General features: G+C 41.2%; 5 protein-coding genes across 5 annotated transcripts; 1 reads left to right on the top strand and 4 right to left on the bottom strand.

Moving 5' to 3' along the window:
* Positions 1 to 2,344: 2,344 nt before the first annotated feature.
* BCR41DRAFT_424790 (hypothetical protein) lies at positions 2,345 to 3,468 on the bottom strand. Its single transcript, XM_022030490.1, has 2 exons — positions 3,297 to 3,468; positions 2,345 to 3,187 (listed from the first exon to the last, which is right to left on the bottom strand). Exon 2 carries the CDS (start codon positions 3,185 to 3,187, stop codon positions 2,369 to 2,371), a length of 819 nt encoding a protein of 272 aa, XP_021878039.1. The 5' UTR covers positions 3,297 to 3,468; the 3' UTR covers positions 2,345 to 2,368.
* A 1,168-nt stretch (positions 3,469 to 4,636) lies between these two features.
* On the bottom strand, positions 4,637 to 5,453 carry BCR41DRAFT_424789 (hypothetical protein; the record flags this gene model as incomplete). Its single annotated transcript, XM_022030489.1, has 2 exons — positions 5,097 to 5,453; positions 4,637 to 4,963 (listed from the first exon to the last, which is right to left on the bottom strand). Exons 1-2 carry the CDS (start codon positions 5,409 to 5,411, stop codon positions 4,637 to 4,639), a joined length of 642 nt encoding a protein of 213 aa, XP_021878038.1. The 5' UTR covers positions 5,412 to 5,453.
* A 4,670-nt stretch (positions 5,454 to 10,123) lies between these two features.
* Positions 10,124 to 11,502, bottom strand: BCR41DRAFT_381848 (Alpha/Beta hydrolase protein; the record flags this gene model as incomplete). Its single annotated transcript, XM_022027328.1, has 3 exons — positions 11,052 to 11,502; positions 10,767 to 10,891; positions 10,124 to 10,602 (listed from the first exon to the last, which is right to left on the bottom strand). Exons 1-3 carry the CDS (start codon positions 11,405 to 11,407, stop codon positions 10,124 to 10,126), a joined length of 960 nt encoding a protein of 319 aa, XP_021878037.1. The 5' UTR covers positions 11,408 to 11,502.
* An 823-nt stretch (positions 11,503 to 12,325) lies between these two features.
* On the top strand, positions 12,326 to 13,281 carry BCR41DRAFT_310837 (ubiquitin-conjugating enzyme E2; the record flags this gene model as incomplete). Its single annotated transcript, XM_022021004.1, has 5 exons — positions 12,326 to 12,377; positions 12,502 to 12,547; positions 12,673 to 12,791; positions 12,894 to 13,072; positions 13,207 to 13,281. 5 exons carry the CDS (start codon positions 12,326 to 12,328, stop codon positions 13,279 to 13,281), a joined length of 471 nt encoding a protein of 156 aa, XP_021878036.1.
* A 674-nt stretch (positions 13,282 to 13,955) lies between these two features.
* BCR41DRAFT_360141 (Thi4 family-domain-containing protein) lies at positions 13,956 to 15,349 on the bottom strand. The gene is made up of 3 exons (XM_022025313.1): positions 15,040 to 15,349; positions 14,333 to 14,893; positions 13,956 to 14,215 (listed from the first exon to the last, which is right to left on the bottom strand). The coding sequence occupies exons 1-3, from the start codon at positions 15,262 to 15,264 to the stop codon at positions 14,162 to 14,164; spliced, it is 840 nt and encodes a 279-aa protein (XP_021878035.1). The 5' UTR covers positions 15,265 to 15,349; the 3' UTR covers positions 13,956 to 14,161.
* Between the last annotated feature and the right edge of the window lie 1,283 nt (positions 15,350 to 16,632).

Raw genomic sequence — 16,632 nt, 5'->3', positions numbered from 1 at the left:
GATGCAAGTGTAAGGATGATTGTCTTGATTCAGTATGAAGAACAGAGAACAGGCCAGAAGAGCTGAGCAAGCGAGATGATGGAAGTAACAGCGGAAAATCCTTAGTTATATTGGTCCAAAGAAAAAATGGCGAAGTAAAAAATGCACATTTCTGAGCACAGCACCTGCATAACAAGCAAACATAGCAGTGTACATGTAAGCCTTTTTTCCACACCAAATCTGCTTTTTGAAACCCTTTCTACTTTTTGATGCGTTTTTTTCGGGGGATAATCAGCAAGAGCCCGATTTTTATTACTGAGGATATTGATCCGATAATAATTGTTGGGACGAGGGACGGTCTTATATGATGTTCCCACACCCATTCTCCTCTCCTCTACAATAGTTAATCCCATCAATTGACCATTCATCAAAGAATAAATATAAACATTTTCTATCATATGGCTCATGTCACACAAAGCATTGATCGACAACCAAACATTGTTCCGCCAACACATCCTCTACACAAGGAGGGGCTGGTATAAGTAAATACCGCTAAACATGTGTTCTTTTAAACCCAGTGCTCATTGTGTGGTAAATACTGGTTGAAGCTGTTAAAGCTCTTCAGAATATTGCATTATTATCTGGCGCACCGCACCCCTGCCCATCGAGGACTTTCATAGACTTCTTTCTTCTTCTACCCCCCATCTATAGTTGGTCCACACAGATAGCTGTCTTTTCATGTCTTCTTCCTTTCTTCTTAACAGAATAACTGCTATTGTATCGAGTTGGTCATCATACAGAAGTCGCATCCTTCAAGATGAGATGCGCTAGAAATAAAATTAAAAATGAGAACCAAATAAAAATGTCGCCATATTCTAACCCTCCTCATTCCTATACTCATCCTCCCCCAAGCTTCAATATCGGCTCCTTATTAGCGCTGGCTAAGAGGCCCATTGCTTTATTTTCACCAAACTGTACTTAACAACTACAATCTTTGTTTATGAGGAGAAGTGGAAGAAGTAAAGGTCTTTCTGGAGAGCCTAGGAGCAATATATTCTGTTCATCTCTGCCGTAAGATTGGTCAACACTTTGTGCTTCAGGTAAACAGATCTTCCTTAGTCTTGCCGCAGTGCATTAAGGACCTATACTTGGGTAAATTGGGCCTGTATGCTATACTTGGGGCTTGCATACAAGAGGATGCTGTTGCAGAGATACACCTTCTCTTTTAGAGCAGCAGCCCTTGGGTATTTTACCATGTCTGTTGGAGTAAACCCTTTCGGATCACCCATAGCTTCTTCGTATATATGGCACCTGGGTTGGTATGGAGCCTGCTCCAAAGCACGACTTCTGGAGACCTACGTCCTTCATAAGGTCCCCATGTAAAGACGGTTTAAGAGAATGATATATTTCGGGAAGTAAACACCCGAACACACCAAAGCACTTGTCGGTTAGGATGGACTAGTATGTTCCTAGCTCTCTACCAGCACCATATCCAATGAATCCGCAAACTATTCATTGGCTATTCGGAAAGTGGCTGGCAACATTTTGACTTGGATGAATTTCTAGTGTTGGGAGTAAATGCGGAGTGTATATGCGCATAATTTGAAGACGGTACATGTACAACAGGATAAATATAAAACAAGAAATATAAATACGCTTAACAATCCACGCAGACGACCGCATGCATCAAGGTGCATGTGATTGTATATAGTTTTGCCCATAGGTAGATTAGATGTGCTCTCTGAGCACCAACAGATCTTTCAACAAAAACAACTGTATCGACATAATACTGCGGTTATCTCTGGTGACTGAAATAGTGTGTCCTCGCTTTCTTTTCGGATAATCGAGGCGGCATTTAAAATATTTCAAAGATACAAATTTCATTCAATAAGCGTACCTTTTGAAGCATGCCACGACTCATCCTTTGGTCCATTATATTCGCTGCTGTTATCTCCATAGAGGATTGATAGCCTTGGACATTTGTTATAGAAATAATGCAGCAACACTACTAGAAAATATTTGAACTAGGCACAATATATCTGTAGTATCCACTGAGGAATAAAAGAGTAAGATTGATTGAAATATCAATGGTGCGTTGATTGCGCATCAAGTATATATATCAATTTCTGTCAAAACTCAATTTACTGTGATGCCAAACAATATTTCCAGTCTTGGAAGTTTGCTTTATTATTTTCCCTCTCTCTCCACATGGTGAGGAGACATGACAAAGTGGAACGAGGAGAGATATATTGGTGCCTAAAGCGGTAATGAAGGCTGCTTGAGGGCCCTGAATAAGTCCTAGAGAAGGCTGATCATTTTCATTCCCAATTAACAGTGTAATGGTCTTTCCTTTTCTTAATATTTTATTCAATTCTCAGGGTAGTTTATACTAAAGAAATTGTCTAGATGGTCGAGCCCCTAACTCCCCTGCCGAATATGGGCACTGACCTACTTCGCATCCATGGCAGCGAGCAATATCATGAGGGCCTCTGGTATGGACACCAGATCCAGTGGGCTCTTCCCTTTCTCTAAGATGCATCCACAAGTCCAAAACATGAACCACCTGTCTAGCATAGGCTTCTGGGTCCACAATAGGTTCTGCATAGCGTTCGCATTGCCTGCACTTCTGGGCATGAAGTGTAACCTTGTAGGAAATGTTGGACCTAGAAAAAATCAGATGGCAGGCAATGATGGCTGATTTCCATTCGTTCTCCTCGCACTCCTCTGTTTTGCAGATGAAGTGTCCCCAGGATTTCATAGTTCTTTCGTGGGACTGCCTACAGTTTTTACTGTAGACGATAGGGTATGCTGCTTCATCAGCAACGTGAGTATGAAGGTATTCAGCATCATATTCCCCCTGACCTGGCCCTTTCTCTTTTTTCTTTTTCTTTTTCTTTTTCTTTTTCTCTTTGACGGATGGCTGCTGATTACTATCAACTGATGCTTGTTGGTTATCATTTGGTTGTGATAGTTGTGAACTAATCCCTTCACCAAAATCCAGGACCATTTTCCTGTCAGCTTTTGTTGGTTTATCTGTTCCTTTGTCTTTGTATCGTTTGCGTTCAGCATGGACCACTCGCCTTGCCCACGTAGGATAGTCCTGTAAGGGGAAACGGTTAATTTCATGTCTTTCTTGGGTCAAGAGCAAGCTGTAAAACGACCCGATTTTGGAACGATTAGGTTCGTCAGGCCAAGAAGAAGGGTCCATCTAATAATATATGAGGTTTTTTTTTTTTATTTTTTTTTATTGTATGTGAGTTACGAAAAGAACCAAGATTGACCAACGAACCAGATCATGATTGATATGAGCTGTTTACTTTTTGAAACCGAAGTTACTACTGGAGTTCTTTGTGCTGGATGTGAATTGGTGCAAGTGTGAGGATAATTATCCTGATCCCGGATGAACAATAGAGGGCAAGGCAAAAGAGATGAGGGAGTAAGGTGATGGAAGTGACAGAAATATATAATTATGAAATATATCATTGTATACCAGATTATATATAGGCTCAAAGCTGTCTCAAGGAATAAAAAATTGGCGAAGCAACAAATGTCCAGATTAAGTTTTTCGTAAGCAGAGCACTTGAATATAAGCAAACACAGCAAACACAGCAAACACAGCACCTGTGTATATCTGACATTGCACAGACATGGCATAGCCATCTGAAACCCTTTCTACTTTTTGGTGCATTGTTGTTATATATATATATATATTATATATATTAGGACTGTATATACATGTAGAACACACATTCAACGATTTGCATAATGCATGCCTTGGCGAAGGCAAGAGGGATTGTTTTTTTTTTTTTTTTTTTTTTTTTTTTTCAGAGGACAATCTGTAAGAGCCCGATCCTTTCATCTCCAAGTACATGTATATTGATCTGATGAGAAATAGCGAGGGATGATCCCTGTACCTTTTTTCCCTCTACATAATTTATCCCTGTAACCGGTAAAGATCAAGGAATAAATAAGTACAAACAATTGTTACTCAACGTTTCTTTTTTTTTTTTAAAAAAAATTACTTAATTAACCAATCCTAAATACAAGAGGAGCTTGGTAAGTAAATAGCAGTAGACATGGGTGTATAATCTATTTATCCTTTTATCATCAATGTTCATCGCGTTGTAAATGCTAGTTGATATTTGTTAAATCACTATCGGAATAGCACTGTGCCATACTTCCTCACATTTATATACATATATGATAGTGTTATGTTTTATTTTCTGTTCCTCAACAAAATGTCTACTGCTGCATTAGATATACATGTCACCACAGTCCCAGATCCCGTGTTTGGTTGCAATTGCTTGTTTATACGAATTCTGTAGAAGCAGCATGGTTCAGAATAAAACGCCAGGGGAAAGAAGAAAAAAACCGCCGCAGCCGATTGCACTGAGGACGATGCCAGGCTATTTTATGGCGGACAGAGAGTAAATATTGATTAATCTGGCTACGCGCTCTGTGATAAGTATAGTTCATCAATCCTGATCCTTAATCCACCCCCCCCCCCCACTTTCCCCCACTTTTCGCTTTTTTTTTTTTTTTTTTTTTTATAATATAGTCCATTTTATTAAAAGTGGAGATAGAGAGAAAAAAATCTATACAGAATTTTATTTCTAGAGACTTTGTACTTGTATATGTATATTTTGCTTTTTCATGGCTAGAGAATAAAGGGAAGGAAGCGCCATCGCGTAGCAGCATACTTTGTCCATTCGGGTCCAAAATGTTGCTCCAGCATTATTTCTTCACCTTTAACTCTGAACCATATTAGCCCAGTACCGATCATCGCCCCAATTGCTACCAATAATGAGCCTGGGATCGGGATCGGTAGCAATGGTTTGATTACATATGACCAAATTCCTTCATTAGCAACCGAGAAAATATAAACTAGTCCTGAAAGTATCAATCCGGTATAGGAAGGATGAAGGAGCCATCGGTAAGGACCATCTTGAACTAGACGATGGCCCGATCGGATAGTTAGTGAATACTATTCATATTTGGTGGCAAAGTAAAACAAACAAAAAAAAAAAAATAGGTCAGTTCAAAGTAACGTTGTGAAAAAAAAAAAAAAAAAAAAAAAAAAAAAAAAGGGGGGGAAAGGACGGATGTATAACACTTACAGTAAAGAATCGATCCAAGGTTCGGAAGGACCATGCTCTGAGCAGATACCCTGTTACACCAGTGGCGGTTGTCAAGGCTTGCCAGGGTTTGAGTGTACCTGGAATGATACCTCGATGCATCAAAAGGATATAAATAGCGGTGACTATCACGGCTGCAGACTGCCCAAACTGCATTCCTCGAAGTATGACCGTTGAGAACAGACCTTCATCCTTGACCTTGTCTTCTTTTTCCTTGGTGTTAGAAGAAGCAGGTGGTCGAAACGAGAGAATGGCCGCAAGGGTATGAAGAGAAATGCAAGCAGCCTTTGCAAACATTGTGAAAAAAATAAAAAAAAATAAATGTAAAAGTGTTTTGTAATGAAAGTAGAATGAAGGAATGAAAAAAAAAAAAAAAAAAAAAAATTAAAGTTGTTCTGACATGACGTTCTCAATAAATACCGACAGTAGCGTTATTACACCATGATTTGTTTGCCATGTGTGTCCCACATGTGGAGTAACAAAATCTTTGCTCACCCGAAGTTTTTTTTTTTTTTTTTTTTTTTTTAAAAAAAAAACTCCCCACAATCTACACATGATGTACCCGTTCTTGGTAATATGCCTGTCTATTCCAAGAAACATGCTAGTAGTAACTCTTGGCAATTCTTTGTTTCGGTATGTACATGTATCCTCAGTTTAACTTGATTTCCTTGCTGGATTTCATGCCCGATGGCAGTAACGCATCATTGAGTTGTCACATGTATCTGCTATCTCTATATAGAAGACATTTACTTCATGGTTTCAAAGGAGATGAATAATGAACATCGATTCATTATCCTCGTAGCCATGGTCCATTTGTGTGACCTCTTTCATTCCATCTGACCGAGAAAACTAAAAATAAAATAAATAAACTCTAGCGTGCGCTCCGGAACACATCCAGCGTATTGAAGTTCCAAATGAACGAGTATGACACTTCTGATCCAATTATACACTCTCTCCAGAGCCAGCTGGCTACACTCACCAGCCGGCTTGAGGCTCTCTCGACTAGCTCTGAATCCAGTCGATCAAACCCCTACTTGGTTCCAAAAGAACCAGCTTACGAAATTACACCTGACGACTCCATTCTCGTCCACTACCCAGCAATGGACGGGAAAGATTTTTTCAAACATAAATCTGGAAACCGTGCAGACGATCTTACATATGCAACAGAAATGGCTAAAGAGATGCAGTCTTTTGCCAAAAACCAGAGGGTCAAGCTTGTCGCTCTTTTTGGCTAGACTCTTTCAAATATAAATGGTTTACTTAACAAAATCCTTATAATTGAAAAAGGACTAACCAAAAAGAGCGACAAGCTTGACCCTCTGCCAAAAACACAACCCAAACCTATTCTGCACCCAAATCGGCACTCATTGACTGGCCCGACTCTTCCTCTCACCACAGTTCCATGGACAAAACAATCTCACGCTATCAATCACGATTGGCAAACCTTACAAGACCACTTGATCAATTTGCCACGGAAATGTTTTCCTACGAAGTTGACCCTGCGGTCGCACAAGCGTGTTTACAGCTCGCACAGACAATGCGTGAACATATCGCACATCTGGGCACAGCAAATGTCAAGCGACAGAGAGGACCTTGTTTACCAAGCGCACAAAATTTCACTCACCAAGGACACAGTTGATCCACCAATTGTCTCAACTTCAGACTTCATTGAAGCCAGCAAATTGGCAAAGAGTGTTCGTCAGGCTACTAACCCGACAAGACATCGGACATACACCAGGAGGACGAGGCCGAGGCCGAGGCTACCAAACCCCTCAATCCAACCAGACAAGTCAGCCACAGGCTGCAGGCCAGCAGTAGGTGGCCGTTTACAGATTTACCGGGAAGCATGGGCTCTCATAACCGACAACGAATGGGTCAAGTCGGTCGTCTCCGAGGGATTCAAGATCCCATTTTGAAGTGCCGCTCTGAGACGTAGGCATTCAATGGTCTTAGATTTAAGACTGGACGATTGTCCCCGGTTTTCTTGGGGATAGTGAATATGCGGCTCTTGAAACCAGGACCTGAAGCGACCTCTATTGCTCTTTTGGCTAAGAGTGCGACAACCTCTTGATCGATCGCCTTCTCTTCCTCCGCTGCTACTCGAGCTTGGTACGCTGTTGAACTGGATATCGGTGGCCGTTTGTGGAACGGAAGCGATGACGACAGTATGCGCAATGTTACAAAAGAACGACTTTATGACAAGCATCGACCTATCAGATGCATTTCTTCATGTACTAATCCATCCAGATTATATATCGTCATTATCTACAGTTCCAATAGAAGAACCGGAAATTTCAATTCCGTACACTTCCCTTCGGTCTCTCACTCTCTCCGCTAGTGTTCACCAAGGTTCTCAAGCCTTTCCTCAAATGGGCACGACGACGAGGGATTCGCATATCAGCGTACCTAGACGATTTGATAATCCTAGCCAAGAACAAAGAGCAATCAATCCAGTTCACTCAACTAGTGCAAGACAAGTTGGCAGCGCTAGGATTCCTCATCAAGGAAGCCAAATCTACGTTGACCCCGTCACAGGGGATAGACCATTTAGGCTTCACCATCAACTCCAGAGATATGACTGTCACAGTTCCGAAATCCAAAGTCAGGGGCATACGACGCGAGGCGGGAAAGCTGCTACGAAAAGGCGCCACTTCTTTAAGGGAACTTTCTTCGTTCGTCGGGAAGGCAATGGTAACATCTATGGCAGTGTTCCCAGCGCGATTCATGACACGAAATCTGCTTCAACTCAAGAACACAGCACTAAAAGCCAAGGGAGCTTCTTGGTCGGACATGGTCACCCTCACGGAACCAGCCAAGGAGAACCTTCATTGGTGGAAGGAGCAACTGACGTCATGGAATGGTCTGTCATGGATTCAACAACAGACACAAATGGACATATACACGGATGCATCGGACACCGGATGGGGGATCGTGATCAACAATCAAACATGGAGTGGCAAATGGACTCCTCAAGAGAAAGGCCACCACATCAACTGGAAGGAACTACAGACAGTTCTTCGAGCTGTTCGACTACCAATAACACAGGGCAAGATGATCAACATCATATGCGACAACACGACGACGATTGCACACATCAACAGGTTCGGAGGGACGAGGTCTCCGGAATTAATGACACTAGCGGACATGTTATGGCGTCACTGCCTAGCAACGGGGACTCGACTACGGACGACATACATCCCATCTGCATTCAACCCAGCGGATGCACCGTCACGACGCATGATATCGCAATTGGAATGGAGGATCAGTCGCCCATTCTTTCAACAACTGGAGCACTAATGGGCCCACATCAGGTGGACCTATTTGCGTCGGCACAGAACAAACAGCTACCGACATTTGTCTCATGGAAATTCCATCCAGATGCTCTGAAGATAGACGCCCTTCAACACAACTGGACAAAGATGGGCAACCTTTACATTTGCCCCCGTGGAATCTTCTATCAATAATCTTGGAGGGGATACAGACCCAGAAGCTGACAGCAACAGTAATAGCCCCATGGTGGCCGAGTGCAATATGGTTCCCAACCATCAAGGAGATGGCAGTAGCACCACCAATTCCGATCCTCGGGAAGCAGTCCTACCAACCGTCGGAAGCGCAAGCGATCTCCTGGCAGCAATGAAAAGTACTGGCGTATTTCAAATGGAGCACGTATCCGCACTCGACATTTCACCCATCCTTTCATACTTCCGCATGGAGGACAATGTGGATCTTGATATGCCTAAGCTCTCTCGCAAGCTCTGCTGGCTCTTAGGCGTTTGTGCGTTTCTCCGGCCAGATGATATCGGTTGCATTGATGTGTCAAAGTCAGAGATCAATGAAAAGGCTCTTCTCCTTACCATAGTCTTCCCTAAGGAACGGCGCAATGGGCAGCGCATCATAAAGTCGATCTTCGTGGGTAGACACCCTAACGACAAGAAAATTTGCTCAGTCGAGGCCTATACAGAATACACCAGACGGATAGCGGACACACCTCTCGAAATCGAGCACCACAAAGATCAGGATTATAAACTCAATCCTCTTATGCGTTTTGTGAAAGACAAGTCCAAAGTCCTTAGGGTCAGTACCATAGGCACTTTTATGAATGAAATCACACGTCGGATTCCAAATCGTCCGTCGAAACGGCCTCCTCCAAAGCCACGCGCTATAGGATCAACCTTGGCAGCCATCGCTGGCGTATCAACAGAAGATATCATGGTTCAAGGGAAATGGTCGTCTGACAAGGTTTTCAACAAACACTACCGTGTTTCCCGCAAAACCCATTCAAATTTGACGACATCGGTTTTTGGTTCGCTCTGAAGTCACATATGGACCATGGCTCCGAGGATAATGATCTGGAAGTGCTACAAAGGACGCACTATCCTCATTATCAGAGTAGCCATGGGACAGATGTCCCTCCCACACCTCCCTTTTCTTTTCACTCGTTACTAGATAGAGAGTAGATCAGAGCGAACGCTAGATTTTATTTATTTTTATTTTGAAGTTTTCTCGGTCAGAAGGAATAAAAGTCGTCACACAAATGTCCCATGGCTACTCTGATAATGAGGATAGTGCGTCCATTGTAGCACTTCCAGATCATTAAACAACACAGACGAGCGAACAAAGTACTGGAAGAGTGTGTCATCGAGTGACTTTGTCAATATCAACACGAAATGACACGTATTTCTTACTAACGAGCGAAGGTGCTTTTGAGAGGTCGTAAAGAAGACGGATCCTTCAGGGACGACAGCTAATAGCTCGTCTTCATTTGAATATGAACCTCTTGTGTAGTTGGCAACGGAGCAGGTATATTACAAATACTTTGACAAAAAAAAAAAGAGGTGCATATATAAGTAAGAGTTTGGGACTGAGATATATATATATATATATTTCTTATTGAAACTGTGCTTATATAAAATAGTCAACTACAATTGTCTATTTGCACAAATGGAGGATCTCCAATGTTCTATATATAATATGGATAATATAGTTTTTTTTTTTTTTTTTTTTTTTTTTTACAAAGTCTTGTACTCATCTGCAGCCTTGACGAGTCGTGCAGTGGTTGCGAGCTCCTTTGCACTATGACCAGCATCCGCCATGAATTCAAACTGAGCCTCTGGCCAAGCCTTATGCAAATCCCAAGCAGAAGTGGCTGGGCAAACTACGTCGTAGCGACCCTGGACAATCGTTGCAGGGATATGACGAATCTTGTCAATATTCTCCAAGATATGAGCATCTGTCTTGAAGAAGCCCTTGTTATAGAAGTAATGGCACTCAATCCTTGCAAAGGCCAAGGCCCAAATGTCCTCCGAAGCTTTAGCGACCTCTACTGGATCCACATACAACTTGGAGGTAGAGCATTCCCAAGTAGACCAAGCCTTTGCACAACGAACGCGTTCCTCTTCATCTGAACCAGTCAAACGCTTGTGATAGGCGTTGATCATGTTGCCACGCTCATCCTCCGGAATTGGCTTGACATATTCATCCCATGCATCTTTTTTTTTTTTTTTTTTTTTTTTTTTGGAATGCAATAGAAGAATTTAGAGTAATTCAGTCGAGTGTTGAGTAGATTGTACCAGAGAACATTATAAGGAAAAAAAAAAAAAAAAAAAAAAAAAAAAAAAGAAAAAGAAAAAGAAAAGAAAAATAGAAACTTACCAGGGAAAATGTTAGAGGCACCACCGTGCTCATAGAACCATCGAAGTTCGGATTGACGAAGCATAAAGATACCACGCAAGATCAAAGCTTTGACACGATCTGGGTGTTCTTGAGCATACACCAAGCTAAATGGAAAATGAAAGCATATCGTATATATATTAGATTGGTTGTCTTTTTCTTTTTTTTTTTTTTTTTTTTTCTTCTTTCCTTCCAATTTCAAACAAACTGGTTTATAGTGTTGCTTGTTATTTGCCGTTGTGTTTGTTGTAGTGTGTAATGATATACCTGAGAGTACTGCCCCAGGAACCGCCAAAGACGACCCATTTGTCAATTTTGAGATGTTCACGAAGCTTCTCAATGTCATCCACCAGGGCCCATGTAGTATTATCTTCCAATGAGGCTGTAGGGGTTGACTTTCCAGCACCGCGCTGATCCAAGAGAATGATGCGGTACACAGCTGGGTCAAAGTAGCGGCGGTCGTGAGCAGAAGTTCCGCCACCAGGTCCACCATGAAGATAAATCACAGGCTTGCCCTCAGGGTTGCCAGACTGCTCATAATAGATGGTGTGGAGGTCTGAGACCTTGAGGAATCCAGTGTCAAAGGTTTCAATCTTTGGGTAGAGAGCTTGTGATTCAGGCATGGTGAGTAATGATGAACTAGCGGACTGGTGATGAAAAGGATGCAAAAGTGATGGGTCTTGATTGGTGATGAGAGAAAATGGTTTCTCAGGGGTCGTCGTGGGAAAAATAAAAAAAAAAAAAAAAAAAAAGTCATGGGCCATGACATGCGCTAGCTCCAAATAGACATGAACTTTTTAGATCCATGTGGGATCCTACTTGATGCAAGGCATATATATATATATATGTATACATGTATATGATCCACATTTCACCCCCATAATACTTTCGGTCCCTGCAATTGATCTCCAGCCTAGTGTCCCTATCAATGTATATCTCTAAACAGTCATACCGATCCAGGATGTCACCATCCTACCAAGAGTAGATCCTCAAGCCTCGGATAGTAACATTATCCTTCATAGTCCAGCGACCCTTTCCTGTGTAATCTTTCTCTTTAATAAATCTCGAGCTACAGAACTACCCTTAAACTAAAAATAAACTTTTTTTTTTTTTTTTTTTTTTTAAATTCTCTCTGCTGGCTGATCTGGTACTACATCTTTCTTTTTCGACCGCTAAGAATCGTATGCTCCTTGGGTGGCCGGGCGGGACAGGAAAGGGTCGCTGGTACGGATAATGAGCGTAAGACTTCCTTTGTCGTCTTTGCTATCCAAAACCTAATTCTAAGCGATAAGATCGCGATCAAAGTCACGAGATCAATTTTTAATTGACAGTGAGGGGGAAAAGGAACAAAGTTCATCATTCTAAAATTCAATCATTCAATCATTCAAAGCAACAATCGACAGCTGCGACTGCAATTACATCAATTACACAACACTTATACTCCAAGGAAAAAAAAAAAAAAAAAAGGGATTATCACATTCAGATAGCAACACACATACGCAATGTACAAGACAATGGGATCAACTGCTCTCAAGAGGCTCATGACTGAGTACAGGGAGCTGACATTGAATGCACCAGAGGGTATCACTTCTGGTAATGTCAAAATGTTGATTGTACATGGAAGACTCGATATGAATTACAAGGAAAAGTCGGATGGAAATCATCTGACAATGCGTGGCTTTCTTTTTTTTTTTTTACTTTCTTTTGATACTTGTAGGCCCAATCTCTGAGGACAATTTCTTTGAGTGGGAAGCACTGATCGAGTAAGTACTGAGGACAAGGAAGTGGAAGGAGGCAGATTCATATACATCTATAATATTTGATCAGAATACTCATATCTTTTTTTTTTTTTTTTTTTTTTTTTATAAATGAAAAAAAATAATAAAAGAGGCCCCAAGGATACACCATATGAAGGAGGCATTTTCCCTGCGACATTGACCTTCCCAAAGGACTATCCACTTTCACCTCCTACAATGAAATTCACTTGTGAAATGTTTCATCCCAACAGTAAGTCCACGCAGGAGAAAACAAAAAGGAAAGAAACCGAACAAAACGAAAAGCATAATGATCAAGAACTCTTTTTTTTTTTTTTTTTTTTTTTACAAACAGTTTATCAGGATGGAACTGTCTGCATTTCTATTTTACACGCTCCAGGTGATGATCCTAATATGTACGAGTCCAGCTCAGAAAGATGGAGCCCTGTTCAGAGTGTTGAAAAAATCCTCTTGTCAGTTTTGAGCATGTTGGCTGAACCCAACGACGAGAGTGGTGCAAACATCGAAGCATGCGTAAGTGCTTTTTTACTTTTTACCATGATGAAAGGGGATAAAGGGAAAAAAAAAAAAAAAAAAAAAAGAAAAAGCCTTTTCTTTGTAAAATGACATGAAGGTTGATTACTTTTTTTTCTTTATATTTTAAATAGAAAGTGTGGCGTTCAAATAGGGAACAGTTTGATGAGATCGTCAGAGATACTGTTCGTAAAACATTGGGACTTTAGACTAGCGTCTTTATTTTATTCAACAATGATGATAACCATTAATCAACAATCGGTCATCTTTTATTATATCAATGTCTTCATGCATGTCATGACCAATCGAGGTTTTTTTTTTTTTTTTTTTTTTTTTAGAAGAAAATATTTTTTATTGAGGAAAAGAAAAAAAAAGTGTCGAGATGCAGAAAAGACAACACACTCCCTAGCCGCACGCATTATCGTGTTGAATTGAAATCAAGAAAAAAAAAACGTTTTCCTTCTTTCTTCCAATTATCAGGTTCAAAGGGTATTTCTCACCAAGATCTTCAAACTGACTCCGCAGTTCTGTCAAAAGAATGTCGTAGAGTAGATAAAAAAAAACTTTTTTTCTCCACATCATACAACCTACAAAGTAGGAAGATCAAGGACCCCTGGTGTTGATGTATCTTTTCGCATCTCGGTAGAAGAAAAAAAAAAAAAAAAAGTTCAAAAAGCACAAAAGAAAAGAAAAGAAAAAAGAGATAAAGTGGTCAAAAAGAAAAAAAAAAAAAAGGCTTGCCAGACCTAATAGGAAAAGAATACTCTTATCCGCTTTGATTGGCTTTTTTTTTTCATTTTTTTTTTTTAAGCCTTGAGAACATTCGCAAGTCCAAGGGACTTCAAGGCGCAGTGGGCGGCCTTCTGTCCCGAGAGCATCATAGCACCGAAAGTGGGACCCTATTGACAAAGTAGCAAAAGGACAAAACAATATAGGCAAAGAGGACAACAAAATGTGTCCTCCCGTTAATCATTATTAGTAACGAGTATCCCAAATCATACCCCTCAGGCCATTTTCTTTAAACCCAGTAAAAAAAAAAATGCTAGAGTGTGATAGATATCACTTGGACCGATATAGAGTGATTGGATATCATACCATACGAGGGCAACCGTCGAGCTCGGCGACTTCCATGCCCGTAATAACCTAGAAGGGAAAAAAAAAAAAAAAAAAAAAAAAAAAATTCATGGATACAGTCAATAGATGGAAAAGGGTATATAAAATGAATGTGGACTAGGTAGAAGAGAAAACAAAAGGACTTACCATGCCAGGAACGACCTCGCGAGTGTTGGCGACAATGCCATCTTCAGCAGCGTTCATGTCCAAAGCAATCATGCCGGGTACATTCTTAATCAACCCGATCTTCTGGAGACGCTTCACACCCGATGCACCCATGGGGCCATCATGGCCTGTGGACGAGACTACGACCTTTGCCTCGATGACGTTAGGATCCATGCAGGACTGGGTGTCGTGATGAAGGGTCACAAGGGTCCAGTTGGTGACGACACCGGAAACACGACCATTCTTGACGATCAAGTCCTCAGCTGCAAGAGCGTTGAAGAGCTTGACATTGGGACGCATGAGCAACTTGCTAAGGATCGTGGACGTGAACAAGGCAGCATGCTTGACCACCACATAGTTCTCATTGCAGTCATCAAATGGCACACCAACCTCGGCCAAGAAATGATGACCAGGCTTGCGGACAATCATGGCCGAGAACAACTGCCCTCCCAACCAGGCACCACCGCCAGGTGAGACGCTTTGCTCAATCACTGTGACCCTAACGTTGGGATTCTTGCTGAGCTCCCATGCACAGCTCAGTCCCTATAAGCCACAAAAAATGCAGCAAAAGAGGGAGAAAAAAAAAAAAAAAAAAATCGAGCGTGAGAATGGGAAATCTAATGAATCTGACAAACAAGAAAACAAAACAAAAGGATAATTAACTCAAAAAACAAGAGTGAATTTCGTACAGCTGATCCAGCACCAATGACAACGACATCAGTCTCGGCGTGCTCGAGCATATCAGTCATGTAGCGACGGGTCATCTCACGACTGACATCGGATTCCTTGATCGGGTTGAAGTGCAGGTTATTGAGATCATATTGAGGAACACCAACCAGGTTGATGGCATTAGCTTGGGCAGTCGATGTAGTGGCGGTGGAGCCGTTGGTGTAGTTACCGTTCGAAAGAGCCATCTTGAAACTGAAAGAAGAGTTAAGATAGAGAAGAGTGAAATGTGTGTAGTTGAGTGTGTGGAAAGGCTGTATGATGGAGGGAGAGGTGAGAAAGAAAAAGAAGGAAGAGGAAGAGAAAGAAGAGAAATGAAAAGTTTTTATAGTGAGTGGACGAGAGAAAGATGTGATGAATAATGATGACCAGGCAGTGACAAGATGTTGTTGATAATAATTTCTCACGTTTCTCACGGATCCCTCCTTTCCATTAGATATCATACAAAGGAGTCATGTCTCCCAACAAAGCATATCCATGCAATAGAACTAAAGAATGACCACCAGCATGCGGGCAAGATTAATACAACCGCTTGTTTGTCATACATGCATGCATGTCCCATCCGGCGCCCATCATTAGTCCTGATTATGACTCGGAATATCAATCATCTGCACTCATATCCAAATTTGTTGCTCCACGTGGCGCTTCCGTTAATGAATCTACAATCATTAACCTTCATGACACATGCAACCTTGAGATCCAGATTGAGAACGACATGTATCATTGCTCTTCATGATCTCTAGCGACCCTTACCTGTACAACCTTTTCTTTTTAAATAATAAAAAAAAACATGATGGATCACTCATTATACACGTCCGTACAGCGAGAGATGATCTTGGCCAGTCCTGCGACGCACCATGGATGGATGGTATGAAAATATTTGAATATGTACCTTTTCAGAAATTGCTGAAGTTTGGATACATTTCTGTCGGGCCCATAAAAGTGGCAATAAAGACAGCTCATCACCTATACGGCCTCTTGACAGATTCCAATCCTTCTACAAGTATATACATGTACAATAAATATCCTTTGCATGTAATCCGAGCTGTCTCTTTGATTTTTATTTTTTATACACCCCACCAAATCCGATCTTCGGAGCCAAAAATTCATCGATGACAGTTGCACAAAACAAAACAAAAACAAAAACAAAAACAAAAACAGACTCTTTTCCTCATCCTTGTTGCGTGTTGTCGATGTTCGGCCTCTATCAAGGATGTCCAGGACATGATGTTTTTGTGTCCCTCTCAGCGAGTCTCTTTTCTGCAAGGATGTAAGATCTTGTTTCGCTCATCTTTTATATTGCACTGTTGTTTCACTCAAACATATAACATATCTGAAGGAGCTGCGGTATTGCAGTCTTATACTCTACCCATCATTCCTCAGAATGACCGAACGATACACAAGGATAGCGCTTGACATAGTCCACCCTTGTACGCGTACATTCATCATACTTTATTTTTTTCCGAAGAGCATAGTTTGATTTAAATTCAATTAAAGCTTGTTTTGTGCAATGGTAAACTCTACTTGTATATTTATTTTATCATCTCCGGGTTATT

This window comes from Lobosporangium transversale (assembly GCF_002105155.1).
Source record: "Lobosporangium transversale strain NRRL 3116 chromosome Unknown BCR41scaffold_41, whole genome shotgun sequence".
In the NCBI taxonomy this organism is placed as follows: Eukaryota; Fungi; Mortierellomycota; class Mortierellomycetes; order Mortierellales; family Mortierellaceae; genus Lobosporangium; species Lobosporangium transversale.
The sequence above is the reverse complement of the archived record's forward strand: the minus strand, read 5'-3'. Positions and strand labels throughout refer to the sequence as shown.

Coding starts and splice junctions, on each gene's coding strand:
- BCR41DRAFT_424790 (XM_022030490.1), bottom strand. CDS start 3,187: ATGGACCCTTCTTCTTGGCCTGACGAACCTAATCGTTCCAAAATCGGG.
- BCR41DRAFT_360141 (XM_022025313.1), bottom strand. CDS start 15,264: ATGGCTCTTTCGAACGGTAACTACACCAACGGCTCCACCGCCACTACA. Junction 14,894..15,039: donor TCATTGGTGCTGGATCAGCT/GTACGAAATTCA, acceptor TGTGGCTTATAG/GGACTGAGCTGTGCATGGGA. Junction 14,216..14,332: donor GCGAGGTCGTTCCTGGCATG/GTAAGTCCTTTT, acceptor TTTCCCTTCTAG/GTTATTACGGGCATGGAAGT.